We start from the raw sequence: 26,505 nt of genomic DNA, 5'->3' as shown, positions 1-26,505 counted from the left end.
GCGGAAGGGGCAGAGTTATTCTGCTTGAACTATGCTGGGAAATCTCCCCCCGTGAAGCCGAGGCTACAAGATGTGACGTCAGAAGATAGCGCCTCTGGGCTCACGCGGGCTGGCTGAACTGGAATGAAGGGTCTGTCTGCACTGCAGCCATAGCCCAGCCAGCTTTGATCTAGGCAGCTCGGATCCTGGAGCCGTGAAGTTAAACCAGGACAATGGCTGTAGACAGAGGCCGAAGCTGCAGTGCAGACGTCTGCTGGCATTGCTCCGTCGGCCGGGGACGGGTAGAGGTGGGTTCCCGGGCCGACTCAGCGGTGCTGGCAGCATCTCCTAGTGCAGGTGCACCTACGCTGGCAAACCTGCTTTTCCCCGGCTAGCTCCTTTCGCTCGGTGGGGCTGGACTAAGGAGCACTGCGCTGGGACGGGAGCCTGCTCTAGGTACAAACCTGGCCAGTGTCTTAGCATCCCCCCCGGCCCACCGTGGCCAGCTGGTGCATTTGGAAGGTCCGTCTGCACGGCTCTTTCAAACCACGTCAGCTTAAAGGGTTTTGCTCACACTGTGTCCCCGGTCTGCACAGTGCCCTCGTGCTCACCGGTCCCCGCGGGGGGTCACGTACGCCGGGGCAGAGCGGCTGAGAGTCTGCGGTGTTTGGATTGCGGTGGGGCCTAGGAGCCCCAGTCATGGACCAGGCCCGCACTGTGCTGGGCGCTGTATACTGTGTATTAGGTGTATTAGGGTAGCTCCCACACGCCCCAGCTGGGGCCCAGGCCCTCCTTCCTGTGCCAGGAGCTGTACAGATGCAGAACACAAAGCTGCCCCAGGCCTTCGCAGCCTGTTGTGGCTCCAGGGAGGTGCCGCCTGGGGGAAGTGGAGGCAAAAACTGGCTCCCAGGCCTGGGCTGAAAGGCCCCCCCCCGTGGGCGTGGGTTGGGGGAGTTCTCCCCTGGGAGCTGTGGGGCTTTGCCAGCCGCTGGGGCAGCAAGTGCAAGGCGGCTGTAAGTGGGAGTGGCAGAGGTCACTACCCCTCTCGCCTTGCTTTCCACCGGGATCCATGGCACACAACGTGCAGGCAATGGGGAGCCAGGCAGCTGGGGTCTGTGCCTGGCGTTGGGAGGAGAGTGGTGCCTAGTGGTTAGAGCAGGGGTGAGGATGCCTGGGTTCTGTTCCTGGCTCTAGGAGGGGAGTGGGGTCTAGTGGTTAGAGCAGTGGGGGGGCCCGGGAACCAGAACACTGGGTTCTGTTCCTGCTGCTGGGAGGGAAGTGAGGTCTAGTGATTAGAGCGGGGAGGGCTGGGAAGCAGGACTCCTGGGTTCCATTCCAGCTCTGGGAGGAGGTGTGCGGTTTCTTGGCTAGATCAAAGGGACTAGAACTCATGACTCCTGGATTCTACTCCCAGCTCACTCACTGTGCCTCAGTTTCCACTCCAGTAACTGTGATCTCCCGCTCAGGGGGTGTTTGTGAGGCTTAATCAGTGCTTGGAAGGAGCCTGCCTGTCTGCTGTGTATGTTTCTACACGGGGGGGGGCAGCCGGTGCTCGTCTGGGGACCAGTCCCCTTTGTGGTCCTGTAGCTCCTTTGAACTGTCCTGCTTGTGTCTGGGAGAGGGGAAGGGTTGTGGGGAGTGGGGAGGTGTCAGTGCTGGGGTTCCCCTTCGGACACTGTGGCACTGATCTCCCCCACCCCCCGGGGTTCAAACAGACCAGCCTGGGGACTGCGGTACAATGGGTCCGCGTCTCCGCTCCCTGCGCTAAGGACATGGTTCTCCCCTGTCATCTCCCTGAGCTGCAGGGACCTTTGCCAGCTCCATGGATAACGCCTCCTGGCTGTCACGGGGGCACTTGGCCTGTAGATCCTGCTGCTGGGTGCCCTGGAGGAGCAATCTGCCTGTGCAGAGGGGCACTGCTGATACTCCCAGGAGGGCGGCGGTCAAGGTCAGTTCAACATCCCCTGTGGAGGTGGAGGCCCCAGGATGTCCTGAAGGCCGCCGGGTCCCTTGGAGACACCCTGCAAGCCCCCTCCACCCACACAAACAGCGATGCTGCCCCTGCTTGGGCCCTTGGCTAGCTGTGTGTGGTAGCCACAGCAGGCGGGAGACCCAGCATGGCTCTCGCATGGTGGAGATGGGGTGGCTACGTGGGCCGCGCTTCCCCGGCTCTCCAGGTGGCCACAAACCAGCTCACCGCCCTGAGCCATTGCAGACCGCGAGGGCCAGGCCCGGGGTCATTAAAGCAACCTCCGCGCCCTGACGTAGACAGGATGGGCTCATCCCGGGGGGCGAGAACCCAGGCAGCAGAAGACACGACCCTTCGGTTTACCTGGCTGTGGAGAGCATCAGCTGGACTGGGAACCCGAACGAGCCGTAGCAGGCTGAGATGAACAGAGCACCTAGTGGCTAGAGCTGACGCTTGGGAGCCAGGATTCCTGGGTTCTCTGTCTGGTTCCATGTGATTTAGTGGTTAGAAGGGAGCGGGAGCCAGGACCCCTGGCTGGAGTGTGGTGTAGTGGTTAGACCCGCCGGCCTCCTGGGATCCATTCCCAGCTCTGCCACAGACTCGCTGTTGGATTGTGGGTGAGTTGCCGCCTTTCCCTGTGCCTCAGTTTCCCCCTCCATACAATGAGAACAATCCTTACCAACAGGGTGGGCTGGGGGTGTGTCTGTGGGGTTTAATTCATGAGTGGTCATTGGAAAGCCAAACCATTATCTCACAGCCCTGAAGTCTTGATCAAATCCCCCCCGCCGCGCTGCTGGGGCAGTGTAGACACCAGCACTTGCAGACTGAGCTGCATTCGCTCCCCCCCCAACCCTCCATAACCTCCTGGGGGGAGAGGGTTCATGGAGATAATAAAAGAGAGTCTCAGAGGACCCCAGGCACCAGCATGTTAAGATCCTAGACCCCCAGAGGAAGGAACTGAGAGGTGCTGGCTCCCCATCTGAAGTTCCCACTCCTCGGGGGCGAAGAGCCCCAGAAATCGGGAGCCAGGGGTCATAGGTCCTTTGGTGAGACCCACAATTGGCACACGAACCCCAGAGCTCACGGGCGGGTCCCTCCTGTGGCGAGGGCTGATCCCCCTGGGAGGGGAGCCAAGTCCAGCTCCACACAGCACCTGACACAGAGGGGCACGCATGGCCATCCCAGGCCGTGGGCCCAAGGCAGGGGCATACCTGAGCCCAGCACAGCAGGACCCCATGGCAGCAAGGCCCTCCGGGTCCACTCCTCCCCCCCAAGCTTCCCACAGCGCAGCCCGTCCATCCCACCAGTGAAGCCTTTCCAAGGTGGGTTCATAGATCCCGAGGCCAGAAGGGACCCTGCTGATCATCTGCTCTGACCCCCTGCAGAGCCCAGGCCAGAGACCTGCCCCACAGAACCACCCTGATACACCTCAGATACAGCCACTAACAAATCACTAACAAAGTGCAGGCCACTCTCTTGAGCAAAAGGAGAGCTCCCTTTGCTGTCAGTATTAGTAGATCCTTTATCCTCCCCCTGCCAGGGGCCTGCCCTTAGCCCCAGGAGAATTAGCCCCTCTTCTGGCAGCAGCAAGGTGTTTCCATGGGTAGGTGGGTGGATCCGGTTCCGGACATATGCCTTGGCCGGACTGAGCAGCTTCCAGTGGTGGAGTTGTTGGGGGCAGCTGGCAAGGAAGGAGCACCTCATTTGGGGGGGCTCCCATCTGAACGGTGTTACCAGGGGTCCCCCCAGATTGGCACAAACCAGCCCAGTCCCCCTTGCCCCCGGGTGCAACAACGGGCTGAGGAAATCGGCGCTGGAGCTAGACACGGTGGGGAGGGGGCTGCGACCAGAGCTGTGCAACAGCCCCAGAGAATCCGCCCCGGTCTGGTGTCGTGTTGAACCCAGCTGGGGCTGGGGTGGGATTGTGGGGTGGGGTCAGGGCTGGCCGCAGACAGGAGCATCTCTTAGTTGTAGCTGCTAAATCTGGGGTCTGGATTAGGGCCCAGTCCTGCAGGGCACTGAGCTCACTGGAAACGGGACTTGGCCTCCCTTGCAGTGAAGGAGAAGCAGCGGGGTAATGCCATCGATCCCTAGATGGCTCCACAGCCCCTGGGCAGCAGGACGGGGGCCGGATCGCCAGGTGCCCGGCTCTCAGGTGGCTCCGTGGTTCCTTAGCCCCGTGGCTGGAGACGCGCCAGAGACGTGTGGGTGGGTGGCAGCCAGCTGGAGGGAGGCAGTGGGGTTTCGACAGGATTAGGTTGGCATTTGTAACTCCATCCCCGTGCCCTCGCCCCCTTCCCTCAGGCTGTCCCTCCCCGCCCCCCCCGCAGCGCCACATACATCTGTGGGTCTGGGTCTGTCCTTTCCTTTGCAGACCATCAGGGACGCCAGCCCCATGAAGCGCTCGGCCTCCATGCTGGGCCACTCGCGCTCCAGAGGCATCCGGCTGGACGACTACTCCCTGGAGAGGGTCATCCCCGAGGAGAACCAGCGACACCACCCGCGGCGCAGGGAGCAGAGCCACCGGGCCACGGAGCGCGCACTCAGCCGCTACAGCGACGTGGACACAGGTGGCGCGGCCGGGGGCGTGGGGGGGGAGGCGTGGGCTGTCGGAGGTGTCAGTCCCACTCCGCCCTTGCCGCTGGCCCCTGCGGGAGGGAGTCACACTAGCCAAGCGGGTGACCTGGTGGCCGGGGGCTGCAGAAGCAAAATCGGTGGAGTTCCGCAGTGTAAACGGGGTGCGAGCGAGACCAGGAGCTGGATCCTCAGCGAGTGAAAATCCGCTTTCGCCAAGCCAGCCAGTCCTGCCCTCTGCCCTATTCACGGGCTGCCCTGAGCCGAACTGGCCACCCCCCAGCCTCGCTGGATTGAAGCCAGGGCCCCCTAGATGGGGAGGGCCTCACGTCCCAGTCCCCTGCCCCCTGAGCCAGCTGGTCCCCCTGCTCTGGGGCTAGATTAGTGCCAGCGCCTCCTAGAGCGGAGAAGCCCCGTGTCCCCTTCCCCGGGTTCCACCACCCCCCAACCCCGGAAAGTGTTATCAGCTCCCAATAAACCGAGCAGTGGAGTCATGCCCAGCCCCTGAGGCTGCGGCCCGGTCTGCCAGTTCTCCCCACGTAACGCCAGCGAGTGCCAAGGGGGAGCTGCTCCTGATTTCACCCTGGGTAAGGGAAGACTTGGGGCCCCATCTCTGCCGGGGGAGACTGACGGGGAACTCCCGGGACAGATGACAGGGCCAGGTCACTGACGCACAGAAAGACCCTGGGTAGAGAAGGGCTGCATCATTGGGCTGACTGTTAGTGCGCCTATTTCTGGCCAGGCCGGCACGACGGAGCCGCAGAAATCTCCCCGACACCCGGACCCTGGCCGGGCCCGACCAGCTCAGCACAGCCACGTTCTGAATAGCCAGCCAGGTCCTAAGGGCTTGTCTACACGTAAAACACTGCCCTGGAGGGCCACGCTGTGGGCTGTCCCTGCTGTTAACCACCTGTCCTGCTACCCCTCTCCCCGCCCCATTCAGTGTGCAGTCACTTCACTGGGGTCAGAGTCTCTGATCTCCGCTACGCTGGTGTAAATCTGGAGTATGCACCATTGGGTCTGAGCTCCGCTACTCTGCTGTAAATCTGGAGTATGCGCCATTGGGTCTGAGCTCCGCTACGCTGGTGTAAATCTGGAGTATGCGCCATTGGGTCTGAGCTCCGCTACACTGGTGTAAATCTGGAGTATGCGCCATTGGGTCTGAGCTCCGCTATGCTGGTGTAAATCTGGAGTATGCTGCATTGGGTCTGAGCTCCACTATGCTGGTGTAAATCTGGAGTATGCGCCATTGGGTCTGAGCTCCACTACTCTGGTGTAAATCTGGAGTATGCGCCATTGGGTCTGAGCTCTGCTACTCTGGTGTAAATCTGGAGTATGCGCCATTGGGTCTGAGCTCTGCTACGCTGGCATAAATCCGGAGTAAACGGACTCTAGTGCGTTGCGTGACACATGCCACGGGACTGTTGTGTTTTCTCTCCGCAGACGCTAACCAAATTGATGCCAAAGGGTTTCAAGGAGCGAAATAATCTCTGCCTCCCCCTCTCCCCACGGCAGGGCTGGGCATGGACCCGAGCGTGACCGCGCAGTCGGGCGACCTACCTCCCAAAGAACGAGAGCAGGAGCGAGGACGGCCCAAGGACCGGAAGCATCACCACCATCACCACCATCACCGCCATCACCACCCCTCCTCCGACAAGGAGCGCTACTCGCAGGAGAGACACGAGTACAGCCGGCCCCGCTCCAGAGACAGGCGCTGGTCCAGGTCCCCCAGCGAGGGCCGCGAGCACATGCCCCACAGGCAGGTGGGTCTGGTCTTCCACCCCCCCCCTTCGCCTCTAGGGACGGGCACAGGAGCGGGGCTGGGGGAGCACCTCAGGGAGTGAGCTGGAATAGCCCAGCCTGCCAAGCAAACGTCCCTGGAGCTCAGTGGGGCTATTTCACACTAGCCACTAGAGGGGGACAATGAGCCACCGTTAGCCACGCCCCCTGGATGAGGAAGCTCCTCCCACACCTCAGAGGGCTGCAGAGAGTCAGCGTCCCTGTACCGGCCACCACTTTGTAACCCCACCTGTGGCGGGGCCGACGAGGGATTGGACCCGGGGGCTTTGCATCTAGGAAGCAGGAGGCTAGAAGACCAGAGACTCAGGGGGGTGAGGTGGTCACTAGCGGGGGACAAAGCGTGGGAGGAAGTTACAGGTCCGTCCAGGTCACGAGGGTCATCATCATCAGCGTTTATTGAGTGAATGGGGACCCAGCCGGACACTGCATCCCCTGGGCCCCGGCCGGAGGGGAATCCCACAGTATCAGCCCCACTGAATAACACCCCAGCCGGCCGAGCCCCAAGTGTCGGTCAGGGGGCGAGGGCCTGGCCCAGTCACAGACAGACCAAGCGACTCCCAGAGGAAGGGCTAGATGGCACGTGGCCCAGGAGCGCTGCCTGCCTTATCTGTCCCCAGCAGCTGGTTAGCCCAAGGCCCCCGTCCCCGCCCCACATATCCCTCCCCAGAGGAAGGGGGAACTCCAGGAGGGAGGAAAGGTCCTCTGTGCAGCTGGAGTTTTCAGACTCACGGTCCTGAGCTCTCCCCTGGGGTCTCCGATCTGCACTCAGCGCCGCCGGGCCAGGTCAGCCACCAGAGGGCGCTCCGAAAACCGAGGGCAATAACCAGGGTAAACACGAGCGGCTCATCCCGGTGCTGGGTAGGAGCCACAGCTGGGGATTTAACGGGACCATCGGGTGAAACGGCCAGGGGCCAGAAGTCAGTGGGCCCGATTCTGAGCAGTTACACGCAGGTAAATCCACTGAAGTGGGTGGAATGACTCCAGATTTACACTGGCAAACTCCAGCCGCTCACGGCCTCGCACGCATGCACCACGGGTGGGAAAAGCTGTGCGGCCGAGAGCGGGGCCTCGGCCACTCTCCTCGCTCTCGCTGGCCTGCCGACACGCGGCTCGTTTCCACCCGTGTCACCGCACCCCCACCCGAGTGACACGGGCGGGAGGGGAAACAAGGGGGCAGCCGATTTCCAGAACGAACACCCGCAGCCGGGGGACGGGGCGCTGTCGCCCCGGGCCCCAGAGCCTGACCTCGACTGAGTCCTGCCCCCCGCCGCCCCCTTGGCTGTGACGTGCTGTCACCACCATGCAGGGGTGGGGGGGGTGGCGGCTGGGGGGGCTGCTCAGGATCGGGGGGGTTTGACGAGGGGATGCCCCGTCACTCAGCCAGTGACGAGGGCTTTGAACTCTCTCTTCAAACCCTTTATTTCCGTTATTGTCATACCCCCCCCGAAGACATTGGCCTGCCACATGCCAGTGAACCTTGAGTCGCGTGTTTGTTTCTGTATCCACTGGGTTCGGCTCCGCGGTCACGGCAAGGGGCAGGCCCAGGTAAGACGGTTGGTGAGCAGAGAACCAGACACCAAACCAGAGCCGCCCCCGCCCGCCACCCAGTGTCTGTGGCGCGAGCCCTCCGTTGTTAACACTGGGGGCACCGGCATCTCGGGGTTCTGTGACGCTGGAAAGTTGGGAATGAAGTGGCTGCTAATCCAGGCCCTCCCGTGTGCCCCCCCCCGGAGATACCGGCACACGCACCCCGGAGATACCGGCACGTGCCTGGCACAAGTGCAGACATGGGCACATGCAGGGATATGGCCACATACGTCACGCCCAGCGAGATCCAGGAGCACACATGGCACGTGCAGAGCTATGGGCTCAGGGGTGGCCCGTGTCCAGCGAGATGGGCACATCCGGGCACACGTGTAGCACAGTTGCACCGACACACGTGGCACATATGTGCAGACGGGCACAGGCATGGCACAGGCTGCCGTGGCGACAGGCACATTCAGGACACACCTGGCTGCATTGCTGTGCGTGGCCCAGACACTGACACAGCTATGGGCACACGCGTGGCGGGCAGAGCACACCCCTGTATCAGCACGGGCGTGGCAGGCCCCAGTGCAAACACAGACACAGGCAGCGTCCCCTTAGATGTGGGGACATCCGTGGCGCCTGGCAGGCCGGGTGTGTGCCCAGCACACGGACAATTCAGCGCATTCGCTACGCGGAGAGCAAACACGAGGCCGTGGGCGCTGTCTATGCCCCGTGCCACCGTGACGGCCGGGCACCTTCGGAGCTCTGCCGGCACCAGAGGAGCTGCTGTGGGGGGGAGGCGAGATCCAGCCCCCAGGCGCCTTGAGGGAGACAGTTTTGCACGTCAGAGCTTGGAGTGAAGGGCGGAACGTGCAGGGGACAGGAGCATAAGGGTGGGGACGGGGGACAGGACCCCTGTAGGCCCCTATCCCGACCGCATCATGCCTGGTACGGCCCATGGGATGGCAGGCTGCGCACACAGGTACACGCGCGCTCTGTACATGGGCTGCACTTATGGGCTGTGCACATCCCTGGAACCTCATGGCACAGAGGTGCCCACGGGGGGCACAGGCCCAGAGCTGTCCCTAGGGTAGGGCGCATCGGGGCGACCGCCCCGGGCCCCGCACCCTGCTTGGGATGGCCCTGCATGGGCCCATCCCCAGCGCCCGCTATCAAGCCAACCCTCATGCAAGCTGCCAGGGACACGGCAGTGCCGGCTGCACCCAGCCGCCACTGCCGTCACCCACCTCTCTGCGCCCACTACATCGGGTCACGGCCATTCGCCACCAGGCGCTGCCCCTGGCATGGATCAAGGCATCCCGCCTGCTTCGCTCTGCCGCGTGTATAGAGACAGCTGACCACAGGGGCTAGCCAGAGGGAACCCGTAACAGCACTTCCCCCGGGGGCTAGCATGTGTGTGAACCACTGCCTCCTACTGGCTGATTGGAGTAGCTGAGCTGTGTGTCACAGCCCCTATCCGGCTGAGGGGGAGTCTCCATTAGGAATCTGGCTTTTGGAGCAAGAGGGCCCGTGCCCTGCCCTCCCTAGAGCTAAGAACAACCCCAAAGGAAATCCTGGATCTGCTACAACCACAACACATCACGACCCCCCCCACACACCTACCCGGCCCCAGCCCCAGCCTCTAATGGCTCAGAACCGCAACTCACGCCCCGCGTGGGCACAGAACAGGAGCTGCCTCGGGGACTCAGCCCCACTCATTCAGCCAGAGCTGCGCAGGATACAGAGGAGCAGGTCAGACTTCACAGACAGCAGATAATCCTGGTGACCCGCTCCACAGGTCGGCAGCCGTGCTGCCACGCTGCTCCTGGTCCCGGAGCCCCACTCGACGCAGGGAACAGCAGACAGCAGGAGCCGGCCTCTCCTTGCACTGGGAGAGCTGGTGGGAAACCTGCCCCGATTCCCAGCTGCCAGCTCGCCCGCGACTGGAGCGGGCAGCGAGAGGCACATCCAGCGTCACAGCAGAGCTCAGGGCTGGGGGCTGGACCCAGGGGGCAGCCTTAGCACGTGGGCATGGGTGTCTGGCCCCACGCGAGCCGACAGGCAAGGATCTGCCAGAGCCCTCCGTGCAGGGGCCCCTGGCTGGTGAGCGAGGCGGTGTTGGCTGGTCAGCATGTTGGGGGGGGATCTGGGTGACTCCTGCCATCCCAAAGACCGGAGGGGGCTCGCCACCCCAAGCCAAGGGCTGGGAGGGTCAGAACTAGCTATCAGCAAGGCAGCCCCCACCGTAAGGGTGACCCCCTGGATAGATCCCTCGGCTTGGCACGATCCAGGCCCTGGTTCATCAATTCAGCCTCATTGTGATCTGTTTACAAAGCAAAACTTCACGGGACCCGGAATGTGAAGCTGAGCCAGAGGCGAGGGGGGAGCCAGGCCCCTGGCATGGCTGGGGGCAGGGGGAACTCAGCAGCTTCTGCTGCAGGCCTGAAAAGTGACGGCGCCGCCGGCTGCGATGAGCAGAGCTGGACCCGAGTCGGCGCTAGGAGCTGCAGAGCACTGAGGTGCTGGGATCTTTGGCTGCTCCGGTCTAGAGAGGAGCCGGGGTTCAGATCTGTCTGGAGCCAGAGATGCTCGGTGCTAGCGCTGAGCGTGGTACACATGCAGCTGCTGTCCGTGGCTGGGTGACCTCTCATTGGACAAATGAACAAGCAGCTCTGGATGGATCAAGTCCTCGTTGGATGGAGGGACGGACAGACAGCTAGACGGCGAGGCAGATCTCAATGGATTGAGGGATTAGACATCGATTTCCTCTCATCAGGTGGAGGGCTGGATGGATCCGTGGCTGGCTGGCTCTCCATGGACAGATGAACAGCTGGTAGATTTCTTCTCCCGGACTGGAGGAGTGGCTAGATCGTTGACTGGCTGGATCTGGACGGACGGACAGACATGGGAGGTTTCCGCTCAGCGGGTGGATGGGTAGATCTCTCACTGGCCACCCCGATGGACAGGGTGGTTCTCAGTGGGCATTGGGCTGGGCAGATGTCGGAGCTCTCAGTGGCTAGCTAGATCTGATCGCTCCGCTCTCAGAGGATGGATGGGTTTTGATCTGAGATGTAGGTTGAGGGGAGACATTTTGCGTCCATGCCAGAGGATCCTGGGCCCCCCGGACAGTCTCTGGAAAGAGCAGGGAGCATTTGTTCCTCCCGCCTGCCCGAAGGCTGCAGCAGCCCAGCTCTGCGCAGTGTGGTGACGAAGCCTGGACCTCGCCAGCAGGCGTTAGGAGAAGCGTTTGCATTTACGTAGCACCTTTCAGCCGAGGGGCTGCATCGCGTGAACCAGGTCTTGCAGCTCCCCTAGGAGGTGAGTCTCGTTAGACCCGTTTGCAGGCAGGGACGCTGCAGCGTAAGGAGAGGAAGTGAGTTGCCGAGGTCACACGGGCCATCGTCCTAGAGCCAGATGAAGAACCCAGGCGTCCCGGTGCCCAGCCCCATGCGCTTACCCCAACGTACGCGATCCCAGGTCCTGCTTTCAGCCCCCGCCCCGCTCTTACCCCAGGCATCCAGAGCTGGGCAATAGAACCCAGGAGTCCTGACTCCCCGCCCCAACTGTTTTAATCCATTAGACCCCCCACCCCCATCCCAGAGACGCCAATGGAACTGGGGCATCCTGGACCTCACACGCGCACCCCATGGGTGCACGCTGTCCCCCACAGATGGGAATGGAACCCAGGGGGCCTGACCCCCACGTGCAGGGCTGGGCTGGGCTGAGGGTTGTGTTTCCAGGCTTGTTGAGGCAGGGTGGGGTGATAGCAGGAAGGAATTCCCTGGAAGTTGGGTCTCAAGATCTCCCGACGTTTGAGATCAGCGTCCACCCCCCACCTCTCCCACTCAGGGGCCTGGCATTTGTTTTTTCCTCTCCTTGGTTCGTGTCTAGCTCAGTCCGTTCTGCTCAGCCTCTGGCAACTGAGTGGCCGGCTCTGATTACGCCTGTCTCCAGCATGGTGCCATCAGCCGCACTGAAGGAGACTCAGGGCGGCTTCTGTTCCTAGTCCAAAGAACCAGCCCCCAGGCCTCCCTGGACTGTAGTGCAGCCTCCTCTGGGGTGGAGCACAACAGCAGTTCAGCAGCTCCACACGGCAGTTTAGGACAGGAAGTGAAGGAGGAGAAGCCCGTATCCAGTTGAAGGAACTTGGAGAGGCAGACTGGAATTAAGCTGGAGCAGCTGGAAAGTGCCGGAGGGATCTTTGCGGGTCACATTATTAAAAGGTCAGAATCAGAAAATGTTTCATTTGGGCCTAAAATGATTTTTTTTGTTTTTGGCAGAAATTTGTTTCATGTCAAAATTCCTTGTTTTCATTCAACGAATGTGAAATTGCAGAATTTCCCGTGACCCAGAAAATCCAGTTCCCGCCCAGCTGTGATAATAACGCTCGCGAGAGGCGCCAGGGCGGAGGTCATGAGGCTGACTTCGTTAGCTGGCAAAGGGCTTTGAGATCCTCAGGCAGAAGGCCATGGGAAGACGTCAAAGCTGCTGAGATCCTCCAGCACCGAGTGTCGGGGGTTTATTGTCCTTCGGCTTACAGCTCTGCACCGAACGTGCTGGGCGCTGCAGGAATTCACAGCGCCTGCCCTCCGCCCGTGCATGGGACTTCGCGAGGGAGCTTCTCCGCCAGCGCCTGAGGCCACTTTCCTAAGGGAGGATCCAGTGTTCGGTCAGTGCCTGCTGGCCTGGTGTAGCGTTGCCATGTCACCTCTCATTCCCAGTGGCGTGGAGGCAGTGGGTTCGGGCTAGCCCTCTGCTTTCCTTTGGTGGGCGTTGCTGCAGGGCTGGTGGGACGTCAGTCAGTCGTTTCAGAACCGGAGCAGGCCAGGAGTCACATCTGGCCAGAACTGGAGGGACCACGAACCACCACAGTCCGCCAAGCGTGGAGCTAAACCTAGAACCCGCCGTTTTCATGTGGCTTCTCTGACTTCGCCGACCACAACTAGACCTGGGACAACCCACCGAGGGCTTCCCAGCAGTCCTCAACAGCTGCCCACGTATTTGCCCCATATCGCTTTGGCCACGACACCTGCACAAGGCGTCCTAGTTCTACGGCCTGTTTGCAGATCCCTTCCCCCAGCTGAGCTGGATTTCCAGGCCATTTCTCCCCTGCTCTTCACGCGGCCCCTAAATAAACGCTCAGCCTCCTACGTCAGCAGGGCAAGGGAGATCGGCACCAGTCCCCATCCGCTTCTCTCCAGTGCAGACGAGGGCAGCCCATTTTTAAGCCAGGAGGGAGTTTGCCCCACTTGTCTGTGGCTAAGACGCCTGCTGGTTGCTCAGACAGTTGGAGAGACATGAACCAGATTTGAGCAGGAGATGCCTCACGCCTGTTGGAGCAGCAAGACCATCATAGGACGGCATTGGTGTCTCGTCCACTGGGCCATCCTTTTCTCGCTCCTTCTAGACAGCATCAGCTGGGTCTGAGCATCAGCAGCACGGAGGGTCCAGATCCCAACTTCCCCAAAGGCTGGCGGGGTTTCTGCATCCCGGCGCCACTTGGGCCAGGCCAGTGGGGCACGAATACATGAGGACACGCACATTTCAGTTCCAGAGGCTGAAAGGTGCATGAAAGATAAAGGCCCTTCTGCTTCAGGACGGGAGCCAATCACTGACTGACGGGGCCAGCAAAGGGCTTCCTCCTGGGGCGGGTTATTCCACAGTGGGCCACCACCAAAGGGTTTCTTGCGTCTTCCTTGGAAGCAGCTGCTTCTGGAGACGGGAGAGGGGCCCATGGCTCTGCGCCAGTGGACCAGTTCTTTTAGCCCTCCTCCAACAGGATTATAAGCAGCAGAGCTTCGATTCTGGGTAAGTAACGTCCCTTTTGAGTGGGTAAGTATCCTCGCTGTCCAGCGGGGAGGTAACCCCGCCCGGGAGAACTGTCACCCAACAGAACAGGCACCCCACAGGCCAACATCTCTCACTAGCGAAGCCCAGCGCGGTCAGCTCTGTTCTACACTTATCCAGACCCAGTGCTCTCCCCTCATCTTTCCTTGCTGGACCCCCCCCCCTTTACCCCCAGTTTCCCCACTCCCCCCATCCCTCACCCCTTTATTTTTTTCAACTCCAGCTGTTTATTTTCTTTTGAGTTCCTTTTGGAATCACTTTTGATAACACACAGTATAATCCATGCTCTGCAGGCCCTGCTGGTTCTTTCTTTCTTTCTTTCTTTTTCTTTCTTTCTTTTAACCCTTTTCTCTCTTTCTTTCTTTCAAAGCGTGTGAGTAATTTTTAGAAGTTTTTTGCTACTTTTTAAAAAAACCCCAAAACTTACAAAAACTCCATTTCTCATTTTCTCTTCTCACTTTTTTTTCCCCTTCTTCCTTTTGTTTTCCCTTTTGGTTTCTTTTCTTCTCCTCCGTTGGTCTCTTGATCCCCCTTTTCCCGTCCTCCCTTCCGTGGCTGTTGCTTTTTCTCCCCCCCCCTCCATTATTTCCCCCCCTTCTTTGGTTCCTTCACCCTCAAATCCCCTGCCTTCTTTTCTGGTCCTCGTCTCTGTGTCGCCTTCCCCACCCCTCCCAACCCGCCTTCCCTTCTTGTCTCTTCTTGGTTAATTTTCCTCGTATATTTTTTTTTTTTTTGATTTCCTTTGTTTCAATTTTCGTGTAGGGCAGTAGTTCCGTAAGTGGCAGCCCAGTCCTTTCAACATCCGGCACCAGTACCCCAAGGCGAGGACGCCGCCAGCTCCCACAGACCCCTTCTACGCCCCGGCCACACGTGTCCTATTCCCCTGTGGTCCGTAAGGTCATCAGTACAGGGCCCCAGCCGCAGCAGTCAGTGCACCACTCCTGCAGGATGGCCACCCCCACGCCGAGACGCTACCCCTCGCTCCCTGCCGACCCCCAAGCGGCGGAGCGGCCCGGCCGATCGCCCGCCATGGAAAGACACACGGTCCCGCCGCGGAACGATTCGCCCCGGGCCTACCGCCACGCCAGCAGCCGGTGGTCGGCGCCCCACGTCTCCGAGCCGCACCCGGGACCTCGGCATGGCACTGGTGGTTATTACCGGAGCCCGGACTACGCCGCGCCCCCCGGCGAGGAAGCCTTCTCCTACGAGACGACGCACGTCAGCAGCTCAGGACGTTCGCCCAGGACTTCCCGGGCGGGTGGCGGCTCCTCGCCATCCAGGCATGGGCGGCGACTTCCCAATGGATATTACCACTCCCATGGAGCAGCCAAACCCCACTCACGCCAAGGCCTGCACGAACCCTCTAGCGAAACTGACGAAGATGACTGCTGCTAACCTGGAAGCGGTTTGACACACACACGCACGCACTCGCAACACACACACACACACACACACCCTGGAGAGAAAGCCCAGGAGGAGGTGACCAGATTGGGGTGGGGGAGGAAAAGCACATCAAAAATCACAACAATCTGCCCTGTGGGGAGGCGTCTGGAGAGAGAGAATGCTCAGATTGCTGAGAGGGGAGGAACTTTTGTTGGCGGGGGTTTTCTCGGGGTGGGGGAGGATGGGGGACCAGAGCATGTTTATCTTTTACAGATCAAGTTGTGTGTGGTGGTTCGGGGGGGGGGGGAGGGCGGGAGTCGGGGGGGGGGGAACAACCAGTTCTTCAGCATCAAAAGAAGATTTAAAAAGCGCCCGGGGAAGAGACTACGCTCAATCCAAAATGCCCTCGGGTGGCTTATCCAACATGCAGCATCTATCCATGGCTCTGAGCCAACAGACCGGTTTTCCTCGGGTGCATGGCGTGGGCGGGGTGGGGGGAATGCTGGGATGTGACCGTCCACCCTCAGCGAAGAAGTTTTGACGAAAATTCCACACCAAAAACAACAAATCTTGACAACAACAACAAAAAAATCAGTAAAAAGGAGGGGGAAAAAGACAAAAGTATTTTTCTGAACTTCTATTGATGAGTTTTATCATCTCAATTTACCTGGTTAACTTCAAAACAAGTTATGTTTGTGGCCTGCTATTGTGAAGGACTTGTGCACAACCCCGACACACACACACACACACACACAGGAGTGCTTGCTGGTTATACCAAACCCTAATTATTACTGCCTGCCGAGATAAACAAACAAAAAAAAAACCCCACACACAAAAAAAGAGGACTAAATAAAACTAAACGGAAAGAAAAAAAGACAAAAATAATAATTGGGGAGGAAGCATTTTTTTTCTTCCAACATTTTGGTCCTGCTTGAAACAAAACAAAACAAAAAAACCGAAAACATGTCAAAAGAAAAAAAAAACAGTCCTTTGCTTCTTTTCCTTTTTCCTACTTTGTTTGAGAAAAAAATGAAAAGAGAAAAAAAACTGTGGGATTGGGACTGTGAAATATTGCATGAGAAAACTAACAAAAAAAAAAAAGTTAAAAGAAACAAATGAGAAGAAAACACACAAAAAAACCCCTAAAAAAATTAAAAAAGGAATTTTTGATTGAAATGTTTTTAGTTCTTGGTGTGAAATGCTCTGAGAATTTGTTCTTTCCCAGACAGGTCAGTGAAACGGCTCTTCATTCCCCAACCCCCCCTCCAGCTTGGGTTCAACCAGCATTTTGCAAACTGTCAGGAAGGGCTGGACAGTGGGGGGGGGGGGGTCACCTCCAGATCGCCCTGCGCAGCTCAGCTTTCAGTTTAATACAAAAAGCCTCCAGCTGTTGCAGAAAATCTTGACACAGTGACCACTAGTGTGGGCCTGAGTCTGCGGCGAGCCTGAACCAATAGCTCTGAGCCGTAAACTGCCCAGCTGATTTCCTGAGTGGTTGGCTCAGATACCAGCCATGATACGTGATGTGTCAGGAGCGTTAACTAGGTCGCTGCCCATCAAATCCCTGAGTAAAGTTGCAGGAGGGTCGCGCTGTGACAAGCGACACCATCTGTTCTTATTTGTTTTCCAGGACCCCCCATTGCCAGGGGCTGGACATTATTGGTTAGATGTGCCATGGTGGCACCTAGGAGCCCCAGTCATGGCCCAGGACACCACTGTGCTCGGTGCTGTACAAATAGAACAAACCCTCCCTGTGTCCAAGGGCTTCCGATCTTAAGTCAGCCACGAAGTCGGCCTCCCTGCGTGGCTGCTCCTGCGGGCGAGGCCTTTAGCAGCAGGTGGGGAACAGCTGTTTAAACAAGAACAGGAACGTCCCAGGGCACGAGCGCTGCAAACCCAGCTCCCAAGGCCCGGCTCATTAGCAGGATCTGGACCGTGGGCCGAAGCGCTTGAAGTAGAAACTAGCAGATGGGCGTCGGGCCAGGTCCTCCTTTTGTTACTATCCGTTCCTCTCTTCACCTGTCCCCATCCAGCTCTGTGCACCCAGCTCCGTACAGACCTGTCCATCGCTCTTGGTTCAGCTCGATCCGCCCCAGCCCCACACAGGTCCATCGATCAGTGTACGGCTTTATTGGTAGCCATCCAGCCCCGCACGGCTCTGGCTGCCTCGCGGGTGTGCAGGGGCCTTGTTTAGCAAACCACTCCAGTGCATGCTGAGCAGCTTCGGCACGCAAGACCCGCCGCTGGAGGTCTCGCTTTCTCTGCAGCAGGTCAGACTGGGGCCTGCCAGACCTTCAGCTCTATGAGTTCAGCCGTTGCGAATCTGCAGGGATCCCATCTGAATCAGTTCACATCAGTGTAAACATCAAGGCCAGGGAGACCGAGCCCGAGTCTCTGCCCCGGGGGTGGTAGACCTGGCGGTTGGATCCACCCAACCTCACCAGCCATATCCAGAGCGGGAACCGGATGTATCTGTCCACTGCGGCGACACCGCTACGAAGCTATGCAGAGTCTGCCCGCTCCCGCCGCTCCGGACGGGGCTAAAGGACGTAGATCTACACGGGCCCAGCAGTGTCGGCAGTGCCAGCCCTTCAGCCCATGGCAATGGACGGAGCACCACCAAAGAAGCCTCTGGAGGTGGCCAAATGACCCCCCCGTTCCCGCCAGCGGGTGGGCCTGCGTACGGGAGCATTGACCGTGGCTGGTGCAGGATTCAGACAGAGCCTTAGGTGAGCACCACGGGGCATTTATTTATGTCTCACGCTGATCTCCCGTCCCTGGCGGAGCCAACTTTGCACCTGGTTTGCTTAACCCAAGGGGCAGCGTCTGACAGGTCCCAGCACGCCAGGCTCTCCTTGATCCGGATCACTGACCTCTGCAGCCTGGGGGTACCCCAAAACTGCAGCTCCCGGCACGCTCTCCGGGGCTCGCCCGTCCCAGCAAGGTGCAGCATTGCCTTCTGCCGCAAGCTACTCCGTGCTGGGGTGGGTTTTCCACCGGGCGTCTCCGGCCTGCGACATCAACTCACTCTGTGGTGCTGGTGGCTGCAGGGCGGGAGCCTCGGGCATCTCTTGCTGGAGCCCATCCATGGCAGGAAGGAGCTCACCCAGCAAGCCAGAGTCATTGGCGTAAATCTGGAGTCACCTCTGAGTCTGTCAGGACTTGTCTTTGACCCGGGTACTCTTAAAGGGCCCCACCCCGTTTTCTTTACACCGGTAAATGCAGACGGCACAACTGCAGTCTCACATTGCTGGCCTGCGAACCTTACTGGAGTGACACCAGTTTACACAAGGGGAGAAGCCTGCTAAGTGGCTTCAAAGGCTTTGCTGCGGAGTAAGCTACCATGTCCTGCTCACTCACTCCCTCAGGAAGGGGGAGGGGGCAGCGTGGCTGATTTAGCGCCACGGATTTTATGCCACGTGTGTCACTGGCAATTTGGACCAACAAAATCCAAAGGAATCAGCAAACGTAGCCACCGAGGAACCCGCCAGCCGCTCTCAGGCCTGGCCAAACGGCGCGAGGAAAGTCAGGCAAACCACGCTACGCTGGCAGCACCAAAGGGGGTGCTCGGCACAGCTCAACCCACCTTTCACAACCTGCTCACGCATCTACCAGCTTCCCAGCTCAGCTCCACCCACCGCCGCCTGGTAGCCCAGAGCGAGTCGCTCAGCATCAATGGCTTCGAACTCGGCCGCATAGTATGTGGCCTAGTGACCAGTCAGCGGGGCCGGGTGGCGAGCGCCGGGGAGAACAGGTCCTGCTGCCACCACAAGCCGCGCCATTGCAATCCCGGCTGATTGACACCGGCAGGAGCTGAGCCTGGTTGCTACCCATCGGCCCCATACGGCAGGAAGGGGCTGTTCATTGGCCCTTGTCTGGTCCCAGTCTCCCACGGCCTGGAGATGCCGCCGCTGTGGCACTCACGGGTGTGGACGCGCCGCACCCCAGAGGGAGTCAGTGTCGGCGCCAGAATTCAAACAAAGGCCTTCCACGCGCAGGCTGCTTCCGGGCTGGCGCCAGTGCGTGGTGGCCGAGCAATGCCGTGTCGCCAAGTGGTAAAATCCTAGTGTGGCCAGGACGAGCCGAGCACGGTAACGCAGGCGTCAGGGGTTCACCGCGCCCAGCGATCCAGGGCTAACGCTAACGTGTTAACACAGGCCTGGCTTTTCTGGGCCACGTGGCGTTGGGTGGTTAGAGCAAAGGGGGCTGGAGTCAGGACTCCTAGATCCTATTTCCAATTCTGGGAGGGGAGTGGTGTCTAGTGGGTAGAGTGGGTGGGGCTGGGGGGTGGGGTCTAGTAGCCAGGACACACAGATTTTGTTCCCAGCTCTGCTACTGACGTGGGGTGACAGGCGTCCCCCTCTGTGTGCTTCGGGTGTCCCCAGCAGCATCACTGGAGCGCTTTAATCCTTGCCTGCCTGCCGACTTTTTAACTCTGCAGCTCTGGCTGTGCAGGCCCGATTCCAGCACGGCAATGACAGCCCCTGACCCACATGCAGATGCTGGCTTCATTCGAGGTGGTGGCCGTGCCGCCGGGGGACTGGCGAGCAGAGTGCTACCATCCTGCACTGAAGCCACAGCTGCTGGCAATGCAGGCATCACACTAGTGTAAACGATGGGGCTGCCAAAGGTGTTTACACAGGCCCCAATACTGCAGTGTCTGAGCACCTCACAGTCTTTAACATGGTTATCGCCTCCCCCCCCCCCCCCGTGAGTACAGGGCTACTAGCCCCACTGCTCAGAGGGGGAAACTGAGGCACAGAGAGGTTAAGTGACTGCCCCAAGGTCACACAGCAAGTCTGTGGCAGAGCAGGGAACTGAGCCCTAACCACTGTGCAAGGCCACCGCTCATGCTCTCCACGGCCATCAGTACAGCAGGGCGGGCACGGCACCCGTGGCAGCCCAAGGTCCTTCAGCTGGCATGCGGCCGGGGGCAAGGCCCAAGGGGCCTGGCACGCAGACATGGCTCAGGCGGGGCTAGTCACTGGGCAGGGCGGCCGCAGGTGGGCGAACCAGAGCCGCTGGGAAGGCAGCCCTGGGTGCCCGTCTCGCTGCCCCCAAAGGGCATGTTGGGGCGGCAGGCGGGCCGAGAACTGCGCCTGGAGCGGTTGTGCATTTCTAGGGGGCTGAGCCATGAGAATCGGGGCGAGGGGGGCTCGTCCCTCCAGGCCACTGACAGCTGAGGTCGCGCAGGGGCGGGGCGGAGAGGCCGGGCGCTGGGAAGAGAACCCAGGAGTCCTGGCTCCGCGTACGCTGCCTCCCGTGGGCCTAGGTCTCAGCGGGCTGCGAGGCCCGTCGCTGCTGCTAGGGGGCGCTGTCGGCCAGGGTATTGCGGCGACCAGCTGCGGGCTCATATGGGCTCTCTCCGCCCCCCGCCCCTCCCCCGGCCCGCCCACGCTGGACGCGGGCCAAGGACAATGACTCCCCCCCCGCCCCCCGCCCAGCCCGCCCCCATCCCAGCATCACAATGAGTCACTTCCAGTGCGCTGCACCCCACCCAGCGCTGCGGAGGGCGGGGAGCCCAGGGCCGGGCCAGGCGGGCGGGAGTGAGGGGCACCGCAGAGCGGGGGGGAGGGGAGCCCAGGGTCGTGGGGGGGGGGGAGCCGGGCCAGGCTGGGTCGGCCCATCAATCGCCAGCCCCGCGCCCCCCTCTTTGCACCCGGCGTTTGTCAATGGGAAGGCGCCGAACACGGGTTCAAGGGCCCGTGGCGGGTTAGTTCCAGGGCTGGGGGGGAGGGGACCGAAGGGGGGGGGGGCACAAAGTAACTCACCCACGTTACACAGACAAGTAGCCACAGAGCCGAGGACAGAACCCAGGAGTCCTGGCTCCCAGCACCCCCCAGTTCTAACCACTAGGCACCACTCCTCCCCCCGCAGGCCCAAGAGTCCTGGCGCCCAGACCCCCCCCCCCCCCCCCGCTCTCATCACAGCTCAGCCCCCCCCCGACCCGCCCCCGCCGCGGTTCAGCTCAAAAGCCCCGGCGGGAGGAAAGGGACCCAGTCACAGCTTTTCCCGGCACCGGCCCACACACTTCCTGAGTGGGGATCCCCCCCCACCCGTGGGAGGGGGAATGGACTGGCCCCTGTTACCAGGAGGAAGCAGCAGCTGCCGCCCCCCCCCCCCACCAGGCCAGCACTGGGGACCCCCCCACCCCAACCTCCCAGCTCAGCTGGAAACCAGCCCCCTTGGGAGACACCCTGGTACTGGGGCCTCAGGCATAAATGCCCCCATAGGTGACCTGGGTGTGCGGGGGGTTGGGGGCACTGCGGGGGAGAGCACATCAGAGCCAGGATTTTGGGGGTGGGCATGTACTAGAGCACCGAGCCCCCCCCTCCCCCCAGATGGGGTTCACACCCCACCACCCATACTACGGCGCCTCCCCCCCATGGGAACATGGGCGGGGGGGGGGAAATGCCTCCCCCGTGTTTGTCCTGGGGGCCTGAGGTGCCAAGATTCCCCTCAGAGCTCGGGGGGGGGGAAGGGGACCGTGGGAGGGGGCCTGTGCCTTTAAGAGGGCACGCGTGCGCACGCACACACGCACACACACATTACACGCCTGGCGCTGGCTTCACTTCCGCCTTCTTGCCCAGACTGGGTGCCAGGAACTTCTCCCCCGCCCCCCCCTGCCCCCCAGCACCTGCCCCGGACCTAGGCTGGGGCAGAGGCTATGTAGCCAGCTGGAATGTGGGGGGGTGGACAGGCACCAACACGTCCCCCCCACACACACTGCATCTTGGCTCCCAGCTCCAACGCACCGTGGGGCAGGGCCTAGCCAGCTCCACGCTGACCTAGATTCGCCTCCTGCCACACGTCAGTGGCTGCCCAGTGTTTGGAGCCGGGGAGTCTGGGAGCCGGGACTCCTGGGTTCTTTCTCAGGCTCTGGGCGGGGAGTGGAGTCTAGTGGTTGGAGCCGGGGAAGCTGGGAGCCAGGCCTCGGCTCAGAGGCCAGCGCCTGGCACACCCGGTTCCCACGCTGGCTCCCTCAGAGCTGGGGCGCGGACCGGAGCGGCTGGTTCGGTCACTGCCAGTTTCAGCCTGGGGCAGCGTCGATCTGGGGCGCGTGGGAGCGTCCCCCCGTTCCCGGGTGGGGAGCTCGCAGCCCTGCCACGCCAGCCCCTGACCCCAGCACCGCAGCCCCTGTCAGAGCCAAGCCGGAGATGGCCCCCAGCACTGGCCAGAGGGGGAATTTGGGGGTTTGTGGGGGGGGGAGGAGAGACAGACATGAGCTTCGGGGTGGCAGAGCTGGGGAGGTAAAGAGCCCCCACCCCATCGCCATTGTTAGAACCCAGGAGTCCTGACTCCCCCCCGCCCCTGCGACTCTAACTCCTAGCCCCCACGCCCCTCCCAGAGCCGGGATAGAGCCCAGGAGTCCTGGCTCCCTGCCCCTCCCCCACTCTAACTACTAGCCCCCACTCCCCTCCCAGAGCCAGGATAGAGCCCAGGCTCACAGCACATATCCCCCCCCCCCCCCCCCGTAACCACCCCTGGTGCCAGCTGAGTGCAGATGCCTTCGCTGCCACCACCAGGTTGTGACCCCCCCCCATGTGTGTCCCCCCGCCCCTCCCCCCCAGCTCTGCAGTGGTCTGGCGCCTTTTCCTGCAGGAGCTGAAGAGCAGCAGGGACAGGGTTAATAAGGAGGGGGGCCCACACACACCACCCCCCACCCCCGCCCCCTGGCGCCCTTCCTGTCTGCACAGGCTCGGCATGAAGAGGAAAAGGAAGCAGCCGGTGCCCTGGGGCCGGGCCGGGCTCCAGACCCAGCTGCGAGGCCCCATCCCCTTGTGCCCCGCCCCCAGGGGGAGAACCCAGGCGTCCGGGCTCCCAGCCCCCCTCGAACTAGTACCTGCCTGCCCCCTCTATCACTGTCCCACCATGTGCCCCACCTGCCCCTCAGTACCCTACAGCACGTGCCCCCCCGGGCCCCCCACCCCCACGCTGCACCCTAGAAGCTCCCCTTCAAACCTCTGCGCTATAAGACCCGTGCGGAGACCCCCCCCCCCCGCCTGCCCCCCTAGCAAACCCGCACGAGGCCCTTGGAGCACAGGCCAGCCTGGCACCACCCCCTGCGTGGGAACCACCTGCTGGGCCGGGAGGGGCTCGCCATTTTCCCAGGACGCCTCCAAGAAAGCCTGTGGAGCCCGAGCTGAGCTGGGGGGGAGGGGGTCATTAACCCCTCCCTCCCCTGGACCCCCACAGGAGAGGCATTCCCCCCCCCCGCCCCCCGTGTTCCCACTGGGGAAGAATCTCTGCCCCCATGGGCGGGGTCTCACACACACACACTCGACTCCCAGGGAACTGAGAGAGAGTGGATGTGTGTGTACACACACACACACACACACACACACACACACACACACACACACACACACACACACACACACACACACGAAAAGCAATTTCTTGTCACCTGGCCTAGCCCAGGGACTTTTAATTTAACCTCCATGAGGCTCCTCAAGGGGGAAACCACAAACCTGCCGGAGAGGGAGGCTGATAAAGACTGTGCGTGTTTACCACATTTTCTCTCTCTCTCACACACACACACACACACACACACACACACACACACACACACACACACACCCCTGTCCTGTCCTCCCCCCCCCCAGCCAGAGATAGAACCCAGGAGTCCTGCCTCCCAGCCCCCTGCTCTCACTGCTAGCCCCCCACTCATCCCACCAGGCCCAGGGACAGAACCCAGGCGTCAGGGCCCTGCCTCCCCAGCCCCGGGCGGGAAAGCTGCGTGAGCAGCACCTGTAACTAAATCCCCAGGACGGCTCAGCTCCCGGCAGATTCCTCTTTCCTCTCGGTTGGGGGGAAGCTCTTGGTCTCGGCTGCACCCTCCTCACATTCCTGGGGCACCCAGGGCTCCCACGTTCCCTGCACACGTCCCAGCACGGGGAAGGAGGGGGCCAGACAGGCTTATTACAGAGACCCAGGCTGAGCAATTACAGGGCGCGCCTGAGAGTCACTTAGCACCACAGGGCCCCACCTTCCAGGGAGGCAGCGTGGTCCAGTGGTTAGAGCAGGTGATGTTGGGAATCAGGACTCCTGTTCTAGGTGTAGGAGGGGAGGGGGGGGCCTGGGAGTCAGGCCAAGCTCTAGGAGAGGAGTGGGGGGTCTAGCAGTTGGAGTGACTTACTGGGTAAACCATTGTGGTGCCCCGTGCCTCAGTTTCCCCACCTGTGGAACAAGGATAACCCTGCATGGGGGTGGGGGTGGGGAGAGAATTGTGCCAGTCCCATCCCATGGAATCACACTCTGGAGGCTGGACTTGAAGGCTCAACTCTAAACTCTTTTGGGGTTCTAACCACTAGCCCCCACTCCCCAGCCAGAGCTGGGGATAGAACCCAGGAGTCCTGCACCCAGCCCCTCCTGCTCTAACCACAGGACCCCACTGCCTCCCTGGGTGTCAGTTCCCAGGTGGAGCAGCAGTGTTTGTACAGCGCTGCACCCCCAGGCCCTGCCGTAATAACCCGGCTCAATAATAATAATCACCCTCTTTGCCCTGCCACTGGGCCCGTGTGTTCTCCCTGCCCCTCCCCGCCCCCGCCCCATGGGCGACCGAGGTACCCAGCCCCCCCGTGAGAACACCGGAACCTGGTCTGTGGCCTGGGAACCGGAGAAGCAGAACGGGCCCATCCGCCCCAGCATCCTGTCTCCGAAAGGCGACTGCTAGAGAGGAAAGCTACGGGCCCCCTCCCCGCCCTGCTGCACCTCATTGTTTAACACCACTGCAGCAGGAGGCGGGGGGGGGGGGGCCGGATTTATCAAAACCTCCCTTGTCCTGTCCTGCTGCAGCTGCAAGACCCCCCCCCCAGTCAGCCCCCAGCTTTATCCTGTCCCATTGCAGCCGCTTTCCCCGCCCTCTCGCTGCCACTCTGCTTCCTGCCCACCCCCCGTTCCGTTCCTGCCAGGGAGGGCATCCTTCTCCCCCCACAAACCTCCGCCGTGAACCCCCCCGCCCCTCCCCCAGCAGCGTATCACTGCATTTCCCAGCATGCAGGGAGCTGCCATCAGAAAAGAGGGGCAGGGGGCAGGTCAGCTGAGCTGGGGGGGCGGGATCACTCATAAGAAAGCGTTGTGATCCTGGCGCACACACAGAGACGCTAGAATAAACTCGCGCTGGAAGGTTGCAAGGTGCCACAACGTGTAATCTTAGAATCCAGTCTGAGAACACGCAAGGACACAACGCCAGAGAGACAAATTCAGGCTGCTCCCCCAGGCAGAGACACGTCATTGACCCCACCTTACTGGAGGCTGGCTGCTTGGCCCAGATCACACACTTCCCTACAGAGCCCCCCCGGTGAAGCTGCACCCACAGGCCAAGAAACCCCCGCGCACATAAAGCAGCCGTGGACCTTTCCCGCACCGTTTTCGACACACCACAGAAAGCGACTGTAAAACCACAGATTTTGGCTGCTTTCAACACATGGTTTTAAAAAATCAGCCACGAATTTCCAGGCAGGACGGACATCGCCACCCCTGCCACACACCAGGATTTCACAGCAGCAGCTGGGACCAAATCTCGGACCCTCCCGCTCCCAGGCCCCTCTTCTTGCTTGAGCTGCAGGAGACTCTCTCCTTTGCACTACAGGGATTATGACACACCAATGAGAAGTTCTGATTCCGGCCACCAGAGGGGAGCTACAGACATACTATAGCAAGCACTTTATGCTGGCTACAATAGACACCATGGGGGCTTTATTCTGTGGTAACTTAAAAAAAAAAAAAAAAAAAAACTACCTGGTTAAAATGCTCGTTAAAGGCTGACAACCCCCAGGCACTTCATTTAATTGGACTTCACCTCTGCAGAGACAGGCAGGACAGCCCAGGCAGCTAAGCATTAGCTGAGGACAAGGGTTCAATTCCCTATTCTGCCACTTGCTTGCCATGTGACCTTGGGCAAGTCATTTAGCCTCTCCATGCCTCAGTTTCCCACTTGTACAATGGAGATAGCATTGCATTGTGAGGTACTGGGATATTATAGGGATGGGGGCCAGAGGCCAACCGTAGCTAGAAACTGCCCCAGACGTCTTTTATGCTCGTTTTGCACTTGTGCAAACACGGCACCACCGGGCTCAAAGCACGTGGCGATGGGGCTTCCACAGGTCTAGGCACCTGATTGGAAACGCACCCTAACTTGGAAATAGCGAGATGCCTGGGTTCTCTCCCCTGCTTCGCCAGTGACCTGAGACAAGTTCTCAGCCCGGCTCCCTTGGTGTCTGTTTTCCCTCCCGCCTCTCATCGCTGTAGACTGAGCGCTTGGGAACACAAACAGGGCCACCAGGAACTGCTCCTGTACAAACAAGGAGCCTTATCAGCTGGCAGCTGCGTCATGGACTGGTCTGCACTAAACACCTTCCATTTTAACAGGCCTAGGGAGGCCAGAGGCTGCGTGTGCTATGGAGACTCCCCGCCTGGGGTGG

General features: G+C 60.8%; 1 protein-coding gene across 1 annotated transcript in view; it reads left to right on the top strand.

Moving 5' to 3' along the window:
* The window catches only part of CACNA1A (calcium voltage-gated channel subunit alpha1 A), a 141,424-nt gene extending 126,166 nt beyond the window's left edge, over positions 1-15,258 (top strand). Inside the window, exons 45-47 of the mRNA XM_067560509.1 lie at positions 4,323-4,518; positions 6,038-6,285; positions 14,459-15,258. Coding sequence (XP_067416610.1) covers positions 4,323-4,518; positions 6,038-6,285; positions 14,459-15,091 — 1,077 coding nt within the window. The 3' untranslated portion in view covers positions 15,092-15,258. The remainder of the gene's footprint in view (positions 1-4,322; positions 4,519-6,037; positions 6,286-14,458) is intronic.
* The last annotated feature ends 11,247 nt before the right edge of the window (positions 15,259-26,505 follow it).

The sequence above is a fragment of the Emydura macquarii genome, unplaced genomic scaffold, assembly GCF_026122565.2.
Source record: "Emydura macquarii macquarii isolate MOO-44397 ecotype Brisbane River unplaced genomic scaffold, CSIRO-AGI_Emac_v2 contig_2292, whole genome shotgun sequence".
Lineage (NCBI taxonomy): Eukaryota > Metazoa > Chordata > Testudines > Chelidae > Emydura > Emydura macquarii.
This window is presented reverse-complemented; position numbering and strand designations above follow the sequence as displayed.